Source organism: Oncorhynchus kisutch, unplaced genomic scaffold (assembly GCF_002021735.2).
Source record: "Oncorhynchus kisutch isolate 150728-3 unplaced genomic scaffold, Okis_V2 scaffold693, whole genome shotgun sequence".
In the NCBI taxonomy this organism is placed as follows: Eukaryota; Metazoa; Chordata; class Actinopteri; order Salmoniformes; family Salmonidae; genus Oncorhynchus; species Oncorhynchus kisutch.
In genome coordinates, this window is record NW_022262638.1 from 242,501 (window position 1) to 262,233 (window position 19,733).

Sequence of the window (19,733 nt, forward strand, 5' to 3'; positions counted from 1 at the left end):
TCCTGGTCAGAAGCAGCACTGTGTATAGGTGATAAGATGCCATTGGAAACCATATTGTGATGTCATAAGGGGACCGCCACGGATCGCCGTTCTAGATCCATGTGATGTCATAAGGGGACCGCCACGGATCGCCGTTCTAGATCCATGTGATGTCATAAGGGGAACGCCACAGATCGCCGTTCTAGATCCATGTGATGTCATAAGGGGAACGCCACGGATCGCCGTTCTAGATCCATGTGATGTCATAAGGGGAATGCCACGGATCGCCGTTCTAGATCCATGTGATGTCATAAGGGGAACGCCACGGATCGCCGTTCTAGATCCATGTGATGTCATAAGGGGAACGCCACGGATCGCCGTTCTAGATCCATGTGATGTCATAAGGGGACCGCCACGGATCGCCGTTCTAGATCCATGTGATGTCATAAGGGGAATGCCACGGATCGCCGTTCCAGATCCATGTGATGTCATAAGGGGAACGCCACGGATCGCCGTTCTAGATCCATGTGATGTCATAAGGGGAAAGCCACGGATCGCCGTTCTAGATCCATGTGATGTCATAAGGGGAACGCCACGGATCGCCGTTCTAGAGCCATGTGATGTCATAAGGGGAACGCCACGGATCGCCGTTCTAGAGCCATGTGATGTCATAAGGGGAACGCCACGGATCGCCGTTCTAGATCCATGTGATGTCATAAGGGGAACGCCACGGATCGCCGTTCTAGATCCATGTGATGTCATAAGGGGAGTTCTAGATCCATGTGATGTCATAAGGGGAGTTCTAGATCCATGTGATGTCATAAGGAGAGTTCTAGATCCATGTGATGTCATAAGGGGAGTTCTAGATCCATGTGATGTCATAAGGGGAGTTCTAGATCCATGGCAGTATTACATCAACTGGGTTAGTGTCACACGTCCTATTTACAAAACACACAGACTACTGACAGACTAGACAAGTGTTCACTAACAGTGTTATCAATCAGAACGACGCACGCCATCCTATACTGGAATTGTGTTTGTATGTGGGGGGGGGGGGGGGGGGGGTTAATTACGTCCCAAATCGCACCCTATTCCCCTATGTAGTGCACTACTTTTGACCAAAGCCCTAGGACCTTGGTTAAAAGTAGTGCACTAAATAGGTAATAGGGTACCATTTTGCACGTTTTTCTTTGATTGTGTAGATTGATATAGTCCCAAACAAACTCAATAACAACCACGTCACAATATTGGAATATATTGGTCAGACATAATATTGTTGATCATTTTTTTTCATTTTCTGTTGAGTATATGAATTTCTGTTTAAGGTATTCTTCTGTTTTTTCCCAGGTGGCCTGGATCGTGTTCTTCCTGTTTCCCAGGTGGCCTGGATCGTGTTCTTCCTGTTTCCCAGGTGGCCTGGATCGTGTTCTTCCTGTTTCCCAGGTGGATTCGACCGCCCTTTTTTCCAGCCATCAGAGTGATGAGGAAATGTTTTGTTTATGGGGGCGGGGCTTCGTCCATCAAAAGGGAATCCCAAGAGACGTTCTGTTGCGCCATCTATCCATCTATCCATCCAACGCCAAAAAGTTGAATTGTAGAGTGCATCAGTACTAGTCTAGTGGCCTACGTAGTACAGGTAACTATCACACAGCATCGACTTCAATCAAATAGTACGAACAAGAAAGAAAAAACTGGAAAAAAACGATTGAAACTTGCGTCATCTGTCCTGTTCAGATTATCCAATCGCAGCCCTGTTTAGATTGGCTGCCTCCAATCAGAACTCCTTTTATAGCTGGTGTTCCTTCGAAGAGTCTGGGCCAGTGGTAGGCTGGTAGGATTTCAAACTAGCCAATGGGATGTCAGGCATGTGGCCACTGCTGCTGAAGTGTCCCTCCCCGCTGCCAAATTGCTTCTTGTCACAAAACTGGTCCCGCCCACTATCGTTCTTCCAGGTCCGGGTCAACGTAGTATGGCCGTTGAGCAGTTTCTCTTTGGCCCACTCTTTCTGGGTGGCGAAGTTGGACACTGGAGACTTGGGCTGGCTGTAGGAGCCGAGGGTAGGGGGCATCCAGCAGTTGTCAGAGTGGCCAAGCACCAAACACTCCTGGGTACACATCTCTGTAGCTTCCACTAGGCCTCTGGGTCCCAGGGGGCCATCTAGAGAGACACAGAGAGAAGAAGAACAGGACACTCCATGTTAGTGTTACGTTTCTGTAGCTCCGCCTACCCCTCTGTCTCCAGAACCAGAACAACCAGAACATTACTACTACAGAGATATAACAAGGTAATACTGATAGTACTACAGAGATATAACAAGGTAATACTGATAGTACTACAGAGATATAACAAGGTAATACTGATAGTACTACAGAGATATAGCAAGGTAATACTGATACTACTACAGAGATATAACAAGGTAATACTGTCAGTACTACAGAAACATAACAAGGTAATACTGTTAGTACTACAGAGATATAACAAGGTAATACTGATAGTACTACAGAGATATAACAAGGTAATACTGATACTACTACAGAGATATAACAAGGTAATACTGTCAGTACTACAGAAACATAACAAGGTAATACTGTTAGTACTACAGAGATATAACAAGGTAATACTGATAGTACTACAGAGATATAACAAGGTAATACTGATAGTACTACAGAGATATAACAAGGTAATACTGTCAGTACTACAGAGATATAACAAGGTAATACTGTCAGTACTACAGAGATATAACAAGGTAATACTGATAGTACTATACAGGTGCTATACAGTGACCGTAACTAATGACAGAAATAATATCTATTAGTCTTGTAAACAAAGTTGAATATTTAATATTGTGTCGTTGTAGAACTACTACAACCTTCTCCATCTGTCACATAATTTCTGTCCTTCAGGCTCGGGAGACATGCCTCTTGAAATCTTATACGCTTTCTAATCCACTCAACTCATAAAACGCTTTTAGATCAAATCAACATGTTTAGCTCCCGCAAAACCTAATTGTGTAAAACGCGGCACGACACCATTAGCGCTAGTTGTTGCCGACCTCATATATAATTCATACCCGAGGCCTTGTGAGCAAGTGTTAATTTATGTTCTGCACAAACAAAGAGCAGCTTCTGAAGACCGGGCACATTGCTTATTAATTAACTAGCAAAAAGACTTGTTATAAAAGTCAATATTTAAAAAGGTTGTGAACTGTTCCTTAAAGTCAGTTTAGCTTCAAATTTCACGTTGAGAAGGTGGGAGAAACGTCAAGTGGAACAAAGCGAAAGGAGGTAACAATGCAGGGTTTTACTCAACAGGCTTCTCCTGGGATAAGAAATGTGTGAGGTGGACAGAATATTAAACTGTTTCTTCACTGAAACCCTACCACAACAGACATATGTGAAATGGATAGAAAAATCACCTGTTTCTACACTGAAACTCTACCACAACAGACATATGTGAAATGGATAGAAAATCACCTGTTTCTACACTGAAACTCTACCACAACAGACATATGTGAAATGGATAGAAAATCACCTGTTTCTTCACTGAAACTCTACCACAACAGACACGTGTGAAATGGATAGAAAATCAACTGTTTCTTCACTGAAACTCTACAACAACAGACACATGTGAAATGGATAGAAAATCAAATGTTTCTTCATTGAAACTCTACCACAACAGACATATGTGAAATCGACAGAAAAATCACCTATTTCTACACTGAAACTCTACCACAACAACCACTACCAAAAAAAAAACACAACAACGGCAGAACAGAATATATCATTCCCTTTGAAATACTAAAATGTTAAAGATCATTCAAAATTCTGCCAATAGAAATGGTACTTTTGGAAGCCAAAATAAGAAGCTGAAATATGCATATGTCTTGTTGTGCCTTAAATGGAAGATGTTTTCTAAATGCCATGTCTGGCATCAGTACAGAAGGTATTGTCTTCACTTAGTTCAGAATCACCCTTGAGACAGATGCCACATGACTTGGCAGGAGGACGGAAATGAATAAATTATCTTCTTGGGACAGAGATAGACTAACTGATGTCACTAACTTTGGTTGGACAGAGCAGGAACATAGAGGAGTTACAAACTAGTATCTACAACATCTTGATATCTCCGTTATCCTTTTAAAGATGGTAAATGTAGCTTCTGCCTCAAATGGTTCCCTATTCCCTATATTGTGCGCCCTGGTCTAAAGAAGTGCACTACATAGGGAATAGGGTGCCATAGGGCCCTGGTCAAAAGTAGTGCACTACATAGGGAATAGGGTTCTATAGGGCTCTGGTCTAAAGTAGTGTACTATATAGGGAATAGGGTTCTATAGGGCCCTGGTCTAAAGTAGTGCACTACAAAGGGAATAGGGTGCCATAGGGCCCTGGTCAAAAGTAGTGCACTACATAGGGAATAGGGTTCTATAGGGCCCTGGTCTAAAGTAGTGCACTACATAGGGAATAGGGTTCTATAGGGCCCTGGTCAAAAGTAGTGCACTACATAGGGAATAGGGTTCTATAGGGCTCTGGTCTAAAGTAGTGTACTATATAGGGAATAGGGTTCTATAGGGCCCTGGTCTAAAGTAGTGCACTACATAGGGAATAGGGTTCTATAGGGCTCTGGTCAAAAGTAGTGCACTACATAGGGAATAGGGTTCTATAGGGCTCTGGTCTAAAGTAGTGTACTATATAGGGAATAGGGTTCTATAGGGCTCTGGTCAAAAGTAGTGCACTACATAGGGAATAGGGTTCTATAGGGTTCTGGTCAAAAGTAGTGCACTACATAGGGAATAGGGTTCTATAGGGCTCTGGTCAAAAGTAGTGCACTACATAGGGAATAGGGTTCTATAGGGCTCTGGTCAAAAGTAGTGCATTACATAGGGAATAGGGTTCTATAGGGCTCTGGTCAAAAGTAGTGCACTACATAGGGAATAGGGTTCTATAGGGCTCTGGTCTAAAGTAGTGTACTATATAGGGAATAGGGTTCTATAGGGCTCTGGTCAAAAGTAGTGCACTACATAGGAAATAGGGTTCTATAGGGCTCTGGTCAAAAGTAGTGCACTACATAGGGAATAGGGTTCTATAGGGCTCTGGGCTAAAGTAGTGCACTATATGTAGGGAATAGGGTGCCATAGGGCCCTGGTCAAAAGTAGTGCACTACATAGGGAATAGTGTTCTATAGGGATCTGGTCAAAAGTAGTGCACTACATAGGGAATAGGGTTCTATAGGGATCTGGTCAAAAGTAGTGCACTACATAGGGAATAGGGTGCCATTCGGGACTCAGGCCATATTTACGAAGGGTTGGGTAAATCCCTTCAGCCTTATTGTCACGTTGGTATGAATAATTCGACAGGGACAGGCGCAGGAATGCGTAATAGTTTGGTTTTTTTTCAGCCCAAATGACAGCGTTCCATGTAAAGGCAAAGGGGACGAAGACCCAACACAAAACACAGGGCTTGAAACGTAAACAAAAGAGCAAGGAGTACCTCAAATAAATAACACACAATGATTAACACACGGGACGAGACCCGTAATCGTCTGCGCAATCCACAAGGGCACGAAAGCCCAAAACAACAAGGCTAATGTACTCACACGACCGACGGACATTGTAACACTAATCGACAGCCCAAGTCTGAAACAAAGGGCACATTTATACAAACGCAATCAGTGGGAATGGGGACCAGGTGTACGCAATGACACAGTTCCGGACTGATCCGTGACACTTATTAGCTACCAAAGATACACAGTTGCTGGCGACAACAGAAAATGCTCTAGGTAATATCTTAAAATCTTTTCGAGATGACACAAGAATATTCACCAAAGGTTGGCATTCAAACCTCATTCAACCTCATTGTCAATATTCTGTGTAAGGGTAGCTCCATCACTTATTTGAGGAACTACAGCCTAAAAACCACCTAGCCAAAATTGTCCAGACCTTCACTCTTCCCTCCTTTCTACTGCACTGTACATCAAGTTGTAATGTTCATCATCAGTTTCCTTGGATTTCTAGCTCTGTTTCATCACACATACCTTGTTTAATCCTCCTAATAGATGACCCCTTTGATGGTCCCAGAGCCCACTGGTCCATGGAGCCCCAACCCTCAGCACAGACACTCCATCCATCCATCAGTCCAGACACATCATCCATCCATCAGTCCAGATACTCCATCCATCCATCAGTCCAGACACATCATCCATTCCATCAGTCCAGACACTCCATCCATCCCTCAGTCCAGACACATCATCCATTCCTCAGTCCAGACACATCTTCCATTCATCAGTCCAGATACTCCATCCATCCCTCAGTCCAGACACATCATCCATTCCATCAGTCCAGATACTCCATCCATCCCTCAGTCCAGACACATCATCCATTCCATCAGTCCAGACACTCCATCCATCCCTCAGTCCAGACACATCATCCATTCCTCAGTCCAGACACATCATCCATTCCTCAGTCCAGACACATCATCCATCCCTCAGTCCAGACAGGTGATCTGTCCATCAGTCCAGACAGGTGATCTGTCACTCAGTCCAGACAGGTGATCTTTCCCTCAGTCCAGACAGGTGATCCAGTGACAGCCATCCATTTCCACTGAACTACAGCCCAATCAACCATTACAGCCCAATCAACCACTACAGCCCAATCAACCACTACATCCCAATCAACCACCACAGCCCAATCAACCACTACAGCCCAATCAACCACTACAGCCCAATCAACCACTACAGCCCAATCAACCACTACAGCCCAATCAACCACTACAGCCCAATCAACCACTACAGCCCAATCAATTAATAATCAACCACTACAGCCCAATCAACCACTACAGCCCAATCAACCACTACAGCCCAATCAACCACTACAGCCCAATCAACCACTACATCCCAATCAACCACTACAGCCCAATCAACCACCACAGCCCAATCAACCACTACAGCCCAATCAACCACTACAGCCCAATCAACCACTACAGCCCAATCAACCACTACAGCCCAATCAACCACTACATCCCAATCAACCACTACAGCCCAATCAACCACTACAGCCCAATCAACCACTACATCCCAATCAAACCACTACCCACCACTACAGCCAAACCACTACAGCCCAATCAACCACTACAGCCAATCAACCACTACATCCCCAATCAACCACTACAGCCCAATCAACCACTACAGCCCAATCAACCACTACAGCCCCCAAACAACCATTACAGCCCAATCAACCACTACAGCCCAATCAACCACTACAGCCCAATCAACCACTACAGCCCCAATCAACCACTACAGGCCCAATCAACCACTACAGCCCAATCAACCACTACATCCCAATCAACCACTACAGCCCAATCAACCACTACAGCCCAATCAACCCACTACAGCCCAATCAACCACTACATCCCCAATCAACCACTACAGCCAATCAACCACTACATCCCAATCAACCACTACAGCCCCATCAACCACTACAGCCCAATCAACCACTACAGCCCAATCAACCACTACAGCCCAATCAACACTACATCCCAATCAACCACTACAGCCCCAATCAACCACTACAGCCCCAATCACCACTACATCCCAATCAACCACTACAGCCCAATCAACCACTACAGCCCAATCAACCACTACATCCCAATCAACCACCACATCCCAATCAACCACCACATCCCAATCAACCACTACATCCCAATCAACCACTACAGCCCAATCAACCACCACAGCCCAATCAACCACTACATCCCAATCAACCACTACAGCCCAATCAACCACTACAGCCCAATCAACCACTACAGCCCAATCAAGCCACACACAGAGTGTTTAAAGATACGTGTGGTTGTGTTGTTTTACATGTACATGTTTGAGTCTGTGTGAATGTATTAATGGTTATTGATCATATATCAGAAGAGACAATGATGATGTTTAACATTCAATATAATATTTTCTGTATCTTTAATAACCAAATCCTAACGGAGGAATCCGAAGGTGTGGAAGAAAGCCAAAGTAATTCCACCGTCTATAAATTGTAAAGCACCCTTTGCTGGCTCTTAACGGCCTCCCAATCAGTTTGCTGCCTGTTCTTAGTAAACCTTCGGCGAAAATGTTGTTTGAACAAATACAATGCTCATTATCAGAGATCAAGTTTAACTACTGACTTTCAGTATGCATATTGAGAAAGGCACTCAATTTGTACTGCACTGACTTAGATGACTGATGATTGGTTTAAAACAAATGGATAATAAGATGATAGTTGGAGCTGCATTGTTATGTTTCAGAATGAATGTTATTGATAATACATTGTTAATGAAGAACTCACATGCTGTGGCTTTTCATCACATGGTTGGAGAAATATTTATCCAAAGAACCCAGAGAATGTTCGTCAATGGAAGCTTCTCTACCATCAGATATGTACCGTGTGGTGTCCCTCAGGGAAGTTGCCTTGGGCCACTACTCTTCTCTAGTTTTTTTTACAAATGATTTGCCACTCACTATGCTTCCAAGTTCCTATAGTACCAAGTAACTGACACGTGGCAGCCAATGGACGTTTTCCTTCAAATGTCCACCTCCTTGACAACACTCAGTTTAGCTGTTTGAGTTGTCATTTAACCAGTTGAATACTGTATGCTATCATCAGTCACCCTTCAGAGCCACATATAACCACTAGTTAAACAAATAACAGTACATTTACAAAGCCTGCCATCCATGCTGCTCTTTCAATCAAACCTCATAGGACTGCCAATAATCAATGTTAATTTAATCCATCCCTCTCCCTCCTCTTCTTCTTCTCTCACTCCTCTTCTTCTCTCACTACCCTTCTTCTCTCCCTCCTCTTCTTCTCTCACTACTCTTCTTCTTTCCCTCCTCTTCTTCTCTCCCTCCTCTTCTTCTTTCCCTCTTCTTCTTCTCTCCCTCGTCTTCTTCTCTCCCTCCTCTTCTTCTTTCCCTCTTCTTCTACTCTCCCTCCTCTTCTTCTCTCCCCCCTCTTCTTCTTTCCTTCCTCTTCTTCTCTCCCTCGTCTTCTTCTCTCACTACTCTTCTTCTCTCCCTCCTTTTCTTCTCTCCCTCCTCTTCTTCTCTCCCTCCTCTTCTTCTTTCCCTCTTCTTCTTCTCTCCCTCGTCTTCTTCTTTCCCTCTTCTTCTCTCCCTCCTTTTCTTCTCTCCCTCCTCTTCTTCTCTCCCTCCTCTTCTTCTTTCCCTCTTCTTCTTCTCTCCCTCCTCTTCTTCTTTCTCTCTTCTTCTCTCCCTCCTTTTCTTCTCTCCCTCCTCTTCTTCTCTCCCTCCTCTTCTTCTTTCCCTCTTCTTCTACTCTCCCTCCTCTTCTTCTCTCCCTCCTCTTCTTCTTTCCCTCTTCTTCTTCTCTCCCTCCTCTTCTTCTTTCCCTCTTCTTCTACTCTCCCTCCTCTTCTTCTCTCCCCCCTCTTCTTCTTTCCTTCCTCTTCTTCTCTCCCTCCTCTTCTTCTCTCACTACTCTTCTTCTCTCCCTCCTTTTCTTCTCTCCCTCCTCTTCTTCTCTCCCTCCTCTTCTTCTTTCCCTCTTCTTCTTCTCTCCCTCCTCTTCTTCTCTCCCTCCTCTTCTTTTCTAGCCCCTGTTCTTCTCTAGCCTCCTCTTCTCTCCCTCCTCTTTTCTCCCATCATCTCTAGCCTCCTCTAGCTACTCAGCCAAATTTGATTACTGTCTTTTATCATAAAGGATACAAAAATGGGAAGGCCCTTGTCTGTGAGACATTGGCAGGGGGAAGAATGGAAGGAAGTATGGCAGAAGCAGCTGTGGAACCCTTCAGGGTCATTCATGCCGAGGACAGCGTGAATTGATGTCGTTGTTGCCAGCCTTTTGTGTCTTTAATAACAACATGTCGCCTTGCCCCATCAACGTTCTGGGAGCCCTTGGCTTTAAACATAGTGATTCCAGACCCTTTAAACCATCCGAAATCATTTTCCATGTCCAGATTGTTATGGGGCCATAGAAAGGACTGAAATAAGATGACGGGAGTCACAATGGGAGTCACTCATCTCCCCTTCTCTCCTCTCCTCTGTTCTCCTCTTGTCTCCCCCTTCCCCTCCTCTCTCCTTCCCCCCTTCCCCTACTCTCTCCTCCCTCCCCCCTCCTCTCTCCTCCCTTCCCTCTCCCCCCTTCCCCCTCCTCTCTCCTCCTCCCCTCTCCCCCCCTCCCCCTCCCCTTCCCTCCTGTCTCTCCTTTTCCCCCACTCTCCCTCTCCTCCACTCCGTGTAGGGTAGGAGTCCGTCCCAATAACTCTAGATAATGAGCTCGTGAGAAGCCTGGCAGAGCGACACATTATCATGGTGACATGAGGAATAGCAGGAGGGGTAGGAAGAGGAGAGGGGACGGGGGGGCGATTAGAGAGGGTGACAGGAAGATTAATTTCCCAAAATGAGATTTGGAGAGAGAGGAAGACAGGAGTGAGCTGAGGAGTGAGTGAGGTAAATGGCAGACTGGGAATGGGAGTGGGAGTGGAAGTGGGAGTGGAAATGGGAATGGGAATGGTAGTGGGAGTGGAAGTGGGAATGGGAGTGGTAGTGGGAGTGGGAATGGTAGTGGGAATGGGAGTGAGTGGGATTGGTAGTGGGAATGGGAGTGAGTGGGATTGGTAGTGGGAATGGGAGTGAGTGGGATTGATAGTGGGAATGGGAATGGGAGTGTGAGTGGGAATGGGAGTGTGCATGGTAGTGGGAGTGGTAGTGGTAGTGGTAGTGGGAGTGGGATTGGGAATGGGAATGGGAATTGGAATGGGAGTGGGAGTGGGAATGATAGTGGGAATGAGAGTGGGAGTGGGAATGGGAGTGGGAGTGGGAATGGTAGTGTGCATGGTAGTGGAAGTGGGAATGGAAGTGGGAATGGGAATAGGGATGGGAATGAGAATATGGATGGAAGTGGAGTGGGAGTGGGAATGGGAGTGGGAGTGGGAATGGGAAAGTTAGTGGGAATGGTAGTGGAAGTGGGAATTTATGTGGGAATGGGAATAGGGATGGGAATTTGAATAGGAGTGGGAAATGGAGTGGGAATGATAGTGTGCATGGTAGTGGGAATGGGTTTGAGAATAGGGATGGAAGTAGGAATGGGAATGGGAGTGGGAATGATAGTGTGCATGGTAGTGAAAGTGGGAATGTATGTTGGAATGGGAATATTGATGGGAATGGGAATAGGGATGGAAGTGGAGTGGGAGTGGGAGTTGGAATGGGAATGGGAATTGGAATAGGAGTGGGAATGGGAGTGGGAATAGGAGTGGGAATGGGAGTGGGAATAGAAGTGGGAATGGGAGTGGGACTGGTAGTGTGCATGGTAGTGGGAGGTGGAATGGGAATGGGAATAGGGATGGAAGTGGAGTGGGATTGGGAATGGGATTGGGATTGGGAATGACAGTGTGCATGGTAGTGGAAGTGGGAATGGGAGTGGGAATGGGATTGGGAATGATAGTGTGCATGGTAGTGGAAGTGGGAATGGGAGTGGGAATGGTGGTGTGCATGGTAGTGGAAGTGGGAATGGGAGTGGGAATGATAGTGCGCATGGTAGTGGAAGTGGGAAAGGAAGTGGGAATGGGAATAGGGATGGGAATGGAAATAGGGATGGAAGTGGAGTGGGAATGGTAATGGGAATGGGATTGTTAGTGTGCATGATAGTGGGAGTGGGAGTGGGAATGGTAGTGTGAATGGTAGTGAGCATAGGAGTGGGAATCGGAGTGTGAGTGAGAATGGGAATGGGAAGTGGGAGTGGGAATGGTAGTGGGAATGGTAGTGAGCATGGGAGTGGGAGTGGGAATTGGAATGGGAATGAAAGTGGAAATGGGAATAGGGATGAACATGGGAGTGGGAATAGGGATGGAAGTGGGAGTGGGAATGGAATGGGAATGGGAGTGGGAGTGGGAATGGGAATAGGGATGGAAGTGGGAGTGGGAATGGGAATAGGGATGGAAGTGGGAATGGGAATGGGAATGGGATAGGGATGGGAGTGGGAGTGTAAAGGGAATAAGGTTGGGTATGGGAATAGGGATGGAAGTGGGAGTGGGAATGGGAATGGGAATGGGAGTGGGAGTGGGAGTGGGAGTGTAAATGGGAATAAGGTTGGGTATGGGAATAGGGATGGAAGTGGGAATGGGAATGGGAATAGAGATGGAAGTGGGAGTGGGAATGGGAATGGGAGTGGGAGTGTAAATGGGAATAAGGTTGGGTATGGGAATAGGGATGGAAGTGGGAGTGGGAGTGGGAATGGGAATGGGAGTGGGAGTGGGAGTGGGAGTGGGAGTGGGAGTGGGAGTGGGAGTGGGAGTGGGAATGGGAGTGGGAATGGAAGTGTGTGTGTAAATGGGAATAAGGTTGGGTATGGGAATAGGGATGGAAGTGGGAGTGGGATTTGTATCATATATTGATGTTTCATGTATAGATGCTATCTTTGATAATCAGGATAATACCATTTATCCTTACATTCGGTACCATCTAACATCACGTTAGCACGCTAACTAACGTGTACTAGCTATTTTCATGGCATGACTGGCTAGTTCGTTGGTAAGTGGACTAGCATACATAACAGGAATATGTAGCCTGACAATAATGACATCAGAGAAATGGTATCTAGCAATATTGTTTGTAACGTCAGTTGAGTTGACTTTAAAAAATAAATAAAAAATCACGCTACAGATTGAAGGATACACTTCCTGCTTTTACTTCCTGTTTCGCTCCTATTGGGTACACCCTCAATGGCCGCCAGTCCACCCATTACGAGGTTATTGACTTGAAGGGGGAGGACAAATCGTTAGATTGTATATCTATGAATGTACTGCGTCAGTACACAGATATAAGACCAACTTAATGGTACCTTTCTTCTTTAAATACAAGTCTGTTACCACATCAACGGTTTCCTCACCAAACAGTCATCATGTTCTGTTTCCTTACCATGTTTCCTAAATGACACCCTATTCACTATGTAGTAGTATACTATAGGGCTCTGGTCTAAAGTAGTGCACTACATAGGGAATAGGGTTCTATAGGGCTCTGGTCCAAAGTAGTGCACTATATAGGGAATAGGGTTCTATAGGGCTCTGGTCCAAAGTAGTGCACTATATAGGGAATAGGGTTCTATAGGGCTCTGGTCTAAAGTAGTGCACTATATAGGGAATAGGGTTCTATAGGGCTCTGGTCCAAAGTAGTGCACTACGTAGGGAATATTGTTCTATAGGGCTCTGGTCCAAAGTAGTGCACTACGTAGGGAATATTGTTCTATAGGGCTCTGGTCCAAAGTAGTGCACTACGTAGGGAATATTGTTCTATAAGGCTCTGGTCCAAAGTAGTGCACTACGTAGGGAATATTGTTCTATAAGGCTCTGGTCCAAAGTAGTGCACTATGTAGGGAATATGGTTCTTCAGGGCTCTGGTCCAAAGTAGTGCACTACGTAGGGAATAAGGTTCTATAGGGCTCTGGTCCGAAGTAGTGCACTATGTAGGGAATATGGTTCTTCGGGGTTCTGGTCCAAAGTAGTGCACTACGTAGGGAATATGGTTCTATAGGGCTCTGGTCTGAAGTAGTGCACTACGTAGGGAATATGGTTCTATAGGGCTCTGGTCTAAAGTAGTGCACTACGTAGGGAATATGGTTCTATAGGGCTCTGGTCCAAAGTAGTGCACTATATAGGGAATAGGGTTCTATAGGGCTCTGGTCCAAAGTAGTGCACTATGTAGGGAATAGGCTTCTATAGGGCTCTGGTACAAAGTAGTGCACTACGTAGGGAATATGGTTCTATAGGGCTCTCATCCAAAGTAGTGCACTACGTAGGGAATATGGTTCTATAGGGCTCTGGTCCGAAGTAGTGCACTACGTACGGAATATGGTTTTATAGGGCTCTGGTCCGAAGTAGTGCACTATGTAGGGAATATGGTTCTATAGGCCTCTGGTCCGAAGTAGTGCACTACGTAGGGAGCACGGTGCCATTTGAGCGTCAAGACGGAGCCTCTCAGTTTCGTCCGTTAATCAGATGTAAATTGAGCGTTTCTATTCCTCCGGTGTATAGCCTCTCCATTACCATGTAGATTGGAGGAGAGTCACACGGGAGAGCCAATCAGAATCTCCACATGGGCACGGGACAATTTCCACTCTTCATCTCACCGGCTATAGCGACCTGCTGTCAAGGTGCTTGGCACCCAAAACAAGGCCTGATTGAGTCATCCCCTGTGTCCCAAAAAAATGCAACCCCCTAGATCCATCCTTATGGGCCTCTGGTTCCAAGCAGTGCACTATATAGGGAAATAGACTGCAATTTGTGACAAAGCCAAGGTGTGATTGAGACATCACATCCGAGGAACAACTGCCATCTGGTCTCCATTGTCTGTGACAAACTACACCCTTTCCCCCATTTAGTGCACTACATTAGACCAGGACCCATAGGGTAGTAGTGGACTATATAGGCTCCCATTGAGGATATATGTTGGATGTAGGCCTGATTTAGACAAGGACATATCAAATATAAAGGGAATCATATTGTCAACAGTATACATGGAACAGGTTCCCATTGAGGATACATATTGGATGTAGGCCTGATTTAGACAAGGCCAGGCCAAGTGAATCATATAGTCTCAGACTCTGAGCCTTAATGAAGTAGAGGTACTGAAGCCTCTCTATAACGTCCAGGACAGTCAAATGAATGAACAGATGTAGGATCTTAATTCGATCACCCTTGTCGTTGCAAAAAAAAAAAACTGTGAAGTGTATTCGAGGTTTAAAAAGGCGTCTAAAGTTTGTAATTTACACTTTAAATTATCAGACTTGATTTGCCCCTTAAACCAAAAAAGGTATCCATCACTTCTAAAATATCGATATATTACAACCCAAACTATAAATCGTGTTTCCTGTTGTTGCAGGATTATTTTCCAGGTGTGAGAAGCTGACACTGCCTATGAATATCGTCAACAAACCCAGAAGTGAAACTGAACTCTCTGTAGCAGAGTGAGGACAAAACGAATCGAGGGCAACAGTCCACAGTCAGACTGGTACAGGAACAACGCCAGTCCATCAGAGAGGATTTACTATACGTATTGGTGCGTATTGGTATGTATCAGTATGTATTGGTATGTATTGGTATGTATTGGTACGTATCAGTATGTATTGGTATGTATTGGTACGTATCAGTATGTATTGGTGTGTATTGGTACGTATCAGTATGTATTGGTATGTATTGGTACGTATTGGAGTGTATTGGTATGTATTGGTGTGTATTGGTACGTGTCAGTATGTATCAGTATGTATTGGTGTGTATTGGTACGTATCAGTATGTATTGGTGTGTATTGGTGTGTATTGGTATGTATTGGTACGTATCAGTATGTATTGGTGTGTATTGGTACGTATCAGTATGTATTGGTATGTATTGGTACGTATTGGAGTGTATTGGTATGTATTGGTGTGTTTTGGTACGTATCAGTATGTATCAGTATGTATTGGTGTGTATTGGTACGTATCAGTATGTATTGGTATGTATTGGTGTGTATTGGTACGTATCAGTATGTATTGGTACGTATTGGTGTGTATTGGTATGTATTGGTGTGTATTGGTACGTATCAGTATGTATTGGTGTGTATCGGTACGTATCAGTATGTATTGGTATGTATTGGTGTGTATTGGTACGTATCAGTATGTATTGGTATGTATTGGTACGTATTGGTACGTACCAGTATGTATTGGTACGTATCAAATCAAATCAAATCACATGTATTTGTCACATACACATGGTTAGCAGATGTTAATGCGAGTGTAGCGAAATGCTTGTGCTTCTAGTTCCGACAATGCAGTAATAACGAACAAGTAATCTAACTAACAATTCCAAAAAAAACTACTGTCTTATACACAGAGTAAGGGGATAAAGAATATGTACATAAAGATATATGAATGAGTGATGGTACAGAGCAGCATAGGCAAGATACAGTAGATGATATCGAGTACAGTATATACATATGAGATGAGTATGTAAACCAAGTGGCATAGTTAAAGTGGCTAGTGATACATGTATTACATAAGGATGCAGTCGATGATATAGAGTACAGTATCTACGTATGCATATGAGATGAATAATGTAGGGTAAGTAACATTATATAAGGTAGCATTGTTTAAAGTGGCTAGTGATATATTTACATCATTTCCCATCAATTCCCATGATTAAAGTGGCTGGAGTTGAGTCAGTGTCATTGACAGTGTGTTGGCAGTAGTCACTCAATGTTAGTGGTGGCTGTTTAACAGTCTGATGGCCTTGAGATAGAAGCTGTTTTTCAGTCTCTCGGTCCCAGCTTTGATGCACCTGTACTGACCTCGCCTTCTGGATGACAGCGGGGTGAACAGACAGTGGCTCGGGTGGTTGATGTCCTTGATGATCTTTATGGCCTTCCTGTAGCATCGGGTGGTGTAGGTGTCCTGGAGGGCAGGTAGTTTGCCCCCGGTGATGCGTTGTGCAGACCTCACTACCCTCTGGAGAGCCTTACGGTTGAGGGCGGTGCAGTTGCCATACCAGGCGGTGATACAGCCCGCCAGGATGCTCTCGATTGTGCATCTGTAGAAGTTTGTGAGTGCTTTTGGTGACAAGCCGAATTTCTTCAGCCTCCTGAGGTTGAAGAGGCGCTGCTGCGCCTTCCTCACGATGCTGTCTGTGTGAGTGGACCAATTCAGTTTGTCTGTGATGTGTATGCCGAGGAACTTAAAACTTGCTACCCTCTCCACTACTGTTCCATCGATGTGGATGGGGGGGTGTTCCCTCTGCTGTTTCCTGAAGTCCACAATCATCTCCTTAGTTTTGTTGACGTTGAGTGTGAGGTTATTTTCCTGACACCACACTCCGAGGGCCCTCACCTCCTCCCTGTAGGCCGTCTCGTCGTTGTTGGTAATCAAGCCTACCACTGTTGTGTCGTCCGCAAACTTGATGATTGAGTTGGAGGCGTGCGTGGCCACGCAGTCGTGGGTGAACAGGGAGTACAGGAGAGGGCTCAGAACGCACCCTTGTGGGGCCCCAGTGTTGAGGATCAGCGGGGAGGAGATGTTGTTGCCTACCCTCACCACTTGGGGGCGGCCCGTCAGGAAGTCCAGTACCCAGTTGCACAGGGCAGGGTCGAGACCCAGGGTCTCGAGCTTGATGACGAGCTTGGAGGGTACTATGGTGTATCAGTATGTATTGGTACGTATCAGTGTGTATCAGTATGTATTGGTATGTATTAGTGTGTATTGGTACGTATCAGTATGTATTGGTATGTATTGGTATGTATCAGTGTGTATTGGTACGTATCAGTATGTATTGGTACGTATTGGTATGTATTGGTACGTATCAGTATGTATTGGTACGTATTGGTGTGTATTGGTACGTATCAGTGTGTATTGGTACGTATCAGTATGTATTGGTTCGTATTGGTATGTATTGGTATGTATCAGTATGTATTGGTATGTATTGGTGTGTATTGGTACGTATCAGTATGTATTGGTGTGTATTGGTATGTATTGGTATGTATTGGTATGTATTGGTACGTATCAGTATGTATTGGTACGTATCAGTATGTATTGGTATGTATTGGTGTGTATTGGTACGTATCAGTATGTATTGGTATGTATTGGTGTGTATTGGTACGTATCAGTATGTATTGGTATGTATTGGTACGTATCAGTATGTATTGGTATGTATTGGTACGTATCAGTATGTATTGGTATGTATTGGTGTGTATTGGTACGTATCAGTATGTATTGGTACGTATCAGTATGTATTGGTGTGTATTGGTATGTATTGGTATGTATTGGTGTGTATTGGTACGTATCAGTATGTATTGGTGTGTATTGGTATGTATTGGTACGTATCAGTATGTATTGGTACGTATCAGTATGTATTGGTATGTATTGGTATGTATTGGTACGTATCAGTATGTATTGGTATGTATTGGTGTGTATTGGTACGTATCAGTATGTATTGGTACGTATCAGTATGTATTGGTGTGTATTGGTATGTATTGGTATGTATTGGTACGTATCAGTATGTATTGGTATGTATTGGTATGTATTGGTGTGTATTGGAGGCCTGCTGTCTGTCTAGAACCAGTGTGTCTTTAACCATCGTACATGGCAATCTCCCATTGACCTCCAGTCACAACGATGAGTACACACACACACACACGCACGCAGATACACACACACGCACGCAGATACACACACACACACGAACACATGCACACACACACAGATATACACACACACACACACGCAGATACACACAAACACACATGCACGCAGATACACACACACGCACGCAGATACACACACACACACACACGAACACACACGCAGATACACACAAATACACATGTGCACAGTCACCGATTGACCTCCTGTCTCTCCGATGTGACCAAACAAAGGCTGTTGTGTCAAGATGCTGGTGCCAGAGGGAGAAGAGAGATCTACATTATCAATACACACTATACTGGGTGGGGGGGGGGGTCTACATTATAAATACACACTATACTGGGGGGGGGGGGGTCTACATTATAAATACACACTATACTGGGGGGGGGGGGGGGGGGGGGGGATCTACATTATAAATACACCATATACTGGGGGGGGGGGGGGGTCCTACATTATAAATACACACTATACTGGGGGGGGGGGGGATCTAACATTATAAATATCCACTATACTGGGGGGGGGGGGGTCTTACATTTATAAAGACACACTATACTGGGGGGGGGGGGGTCTACATTATAAATACACACTATACTGGGGGGGGGGGGGGGTCTACATTATAAATACACACTATACTGGGGGGGGGGGGGTCTACATTATAAATACACACTATACTGGGGGGGGGGGTCTACATTATAAATACACACTATACTGGGGGGGGGGGGTCTACATTATAAATACACACTATACTGGGGGGGGGGGATCTACATTATAAATACACACTATACTGGGGGGGGGGGGTCTACATTATAAATACACACTATACTGGGGGGGGGGGTCTACATTATAAATAACACTATACTGGGGGGGGGGGGGGGTCTACATTATAAATACACACACTATACTGGGGGGGGGGATCTACATTATAAATACACACTATACTGGGGGGGGGGGATCTACATTATAAATACACACTATACTGGGGGGGGGGGGGGATCTACATTATAAATACACACTATACTGGGGGGGGGGGGGGTCTACATTATAAATACACACTATTACTGGGGGGGGGGGTCTACATTATAAATACACACTATACTGGGGGGGGGGGGGGATCTACATTATAAAATACACACTATACTGGGGGGGGGGTCTACATTATAAATACACACTATACTGGGGGGGGGGGATCTACATTATAAATACACACTATACTGGGGGGGGGGGTCTACATTATAAATACACACTATACTGGGGGGGGTCTACATTATAAATACACACTATACTGGGGGGGGGGGGGGTCTACATTATAAATACACCACTTTACTGGGGGGGGGGGGGTTACATTATAAATACAACACTATACGGTGGGGGGGGGTTCTACATTTATAAATACACACTATACTGGGGGGGGATCTACATTATAAATACACACTATAGGGGGGGGGTCTAAATTATAAATACACACTATACTGGGGGGGGGGGGGGTCTCTACATTATAAATACACACTATACTGGGGGGGGGGGTGTCTACATTATAAATACACACTATACTGGGGGGGGGGGATCTACATTATAAATACACACTATAGTGGGGGGGGGGGGGGT

At 44.9% G+C, this 19,733-nt stretch overlaps 1 protein-coding gene across 1 annotated transcript in view; it reads right to left on the bottom strand.

The window, feature by feature from the left end:
* Positions 1-1,322: 1,322 nt before the first annotated feature.
* Positions 1,323-19,733, bottom strand: part of LOC116361454 (uncharacterized) — a 216,211-nt gene continuing 197,800 nt past the window's right edge. Inside the window, exon 3 of the mRNA XM_031815887.1 lies at positions 1,323-2,136. Within this exon, the coding sequence (XP_031671747.1) occupies positions 1,766-2,136 (371 nt within the window). The 3' untranslated portion in view covers positions 1,323-1,765. The remainder of the gene's footprint in view (positions 2,137-19,733) is intronic.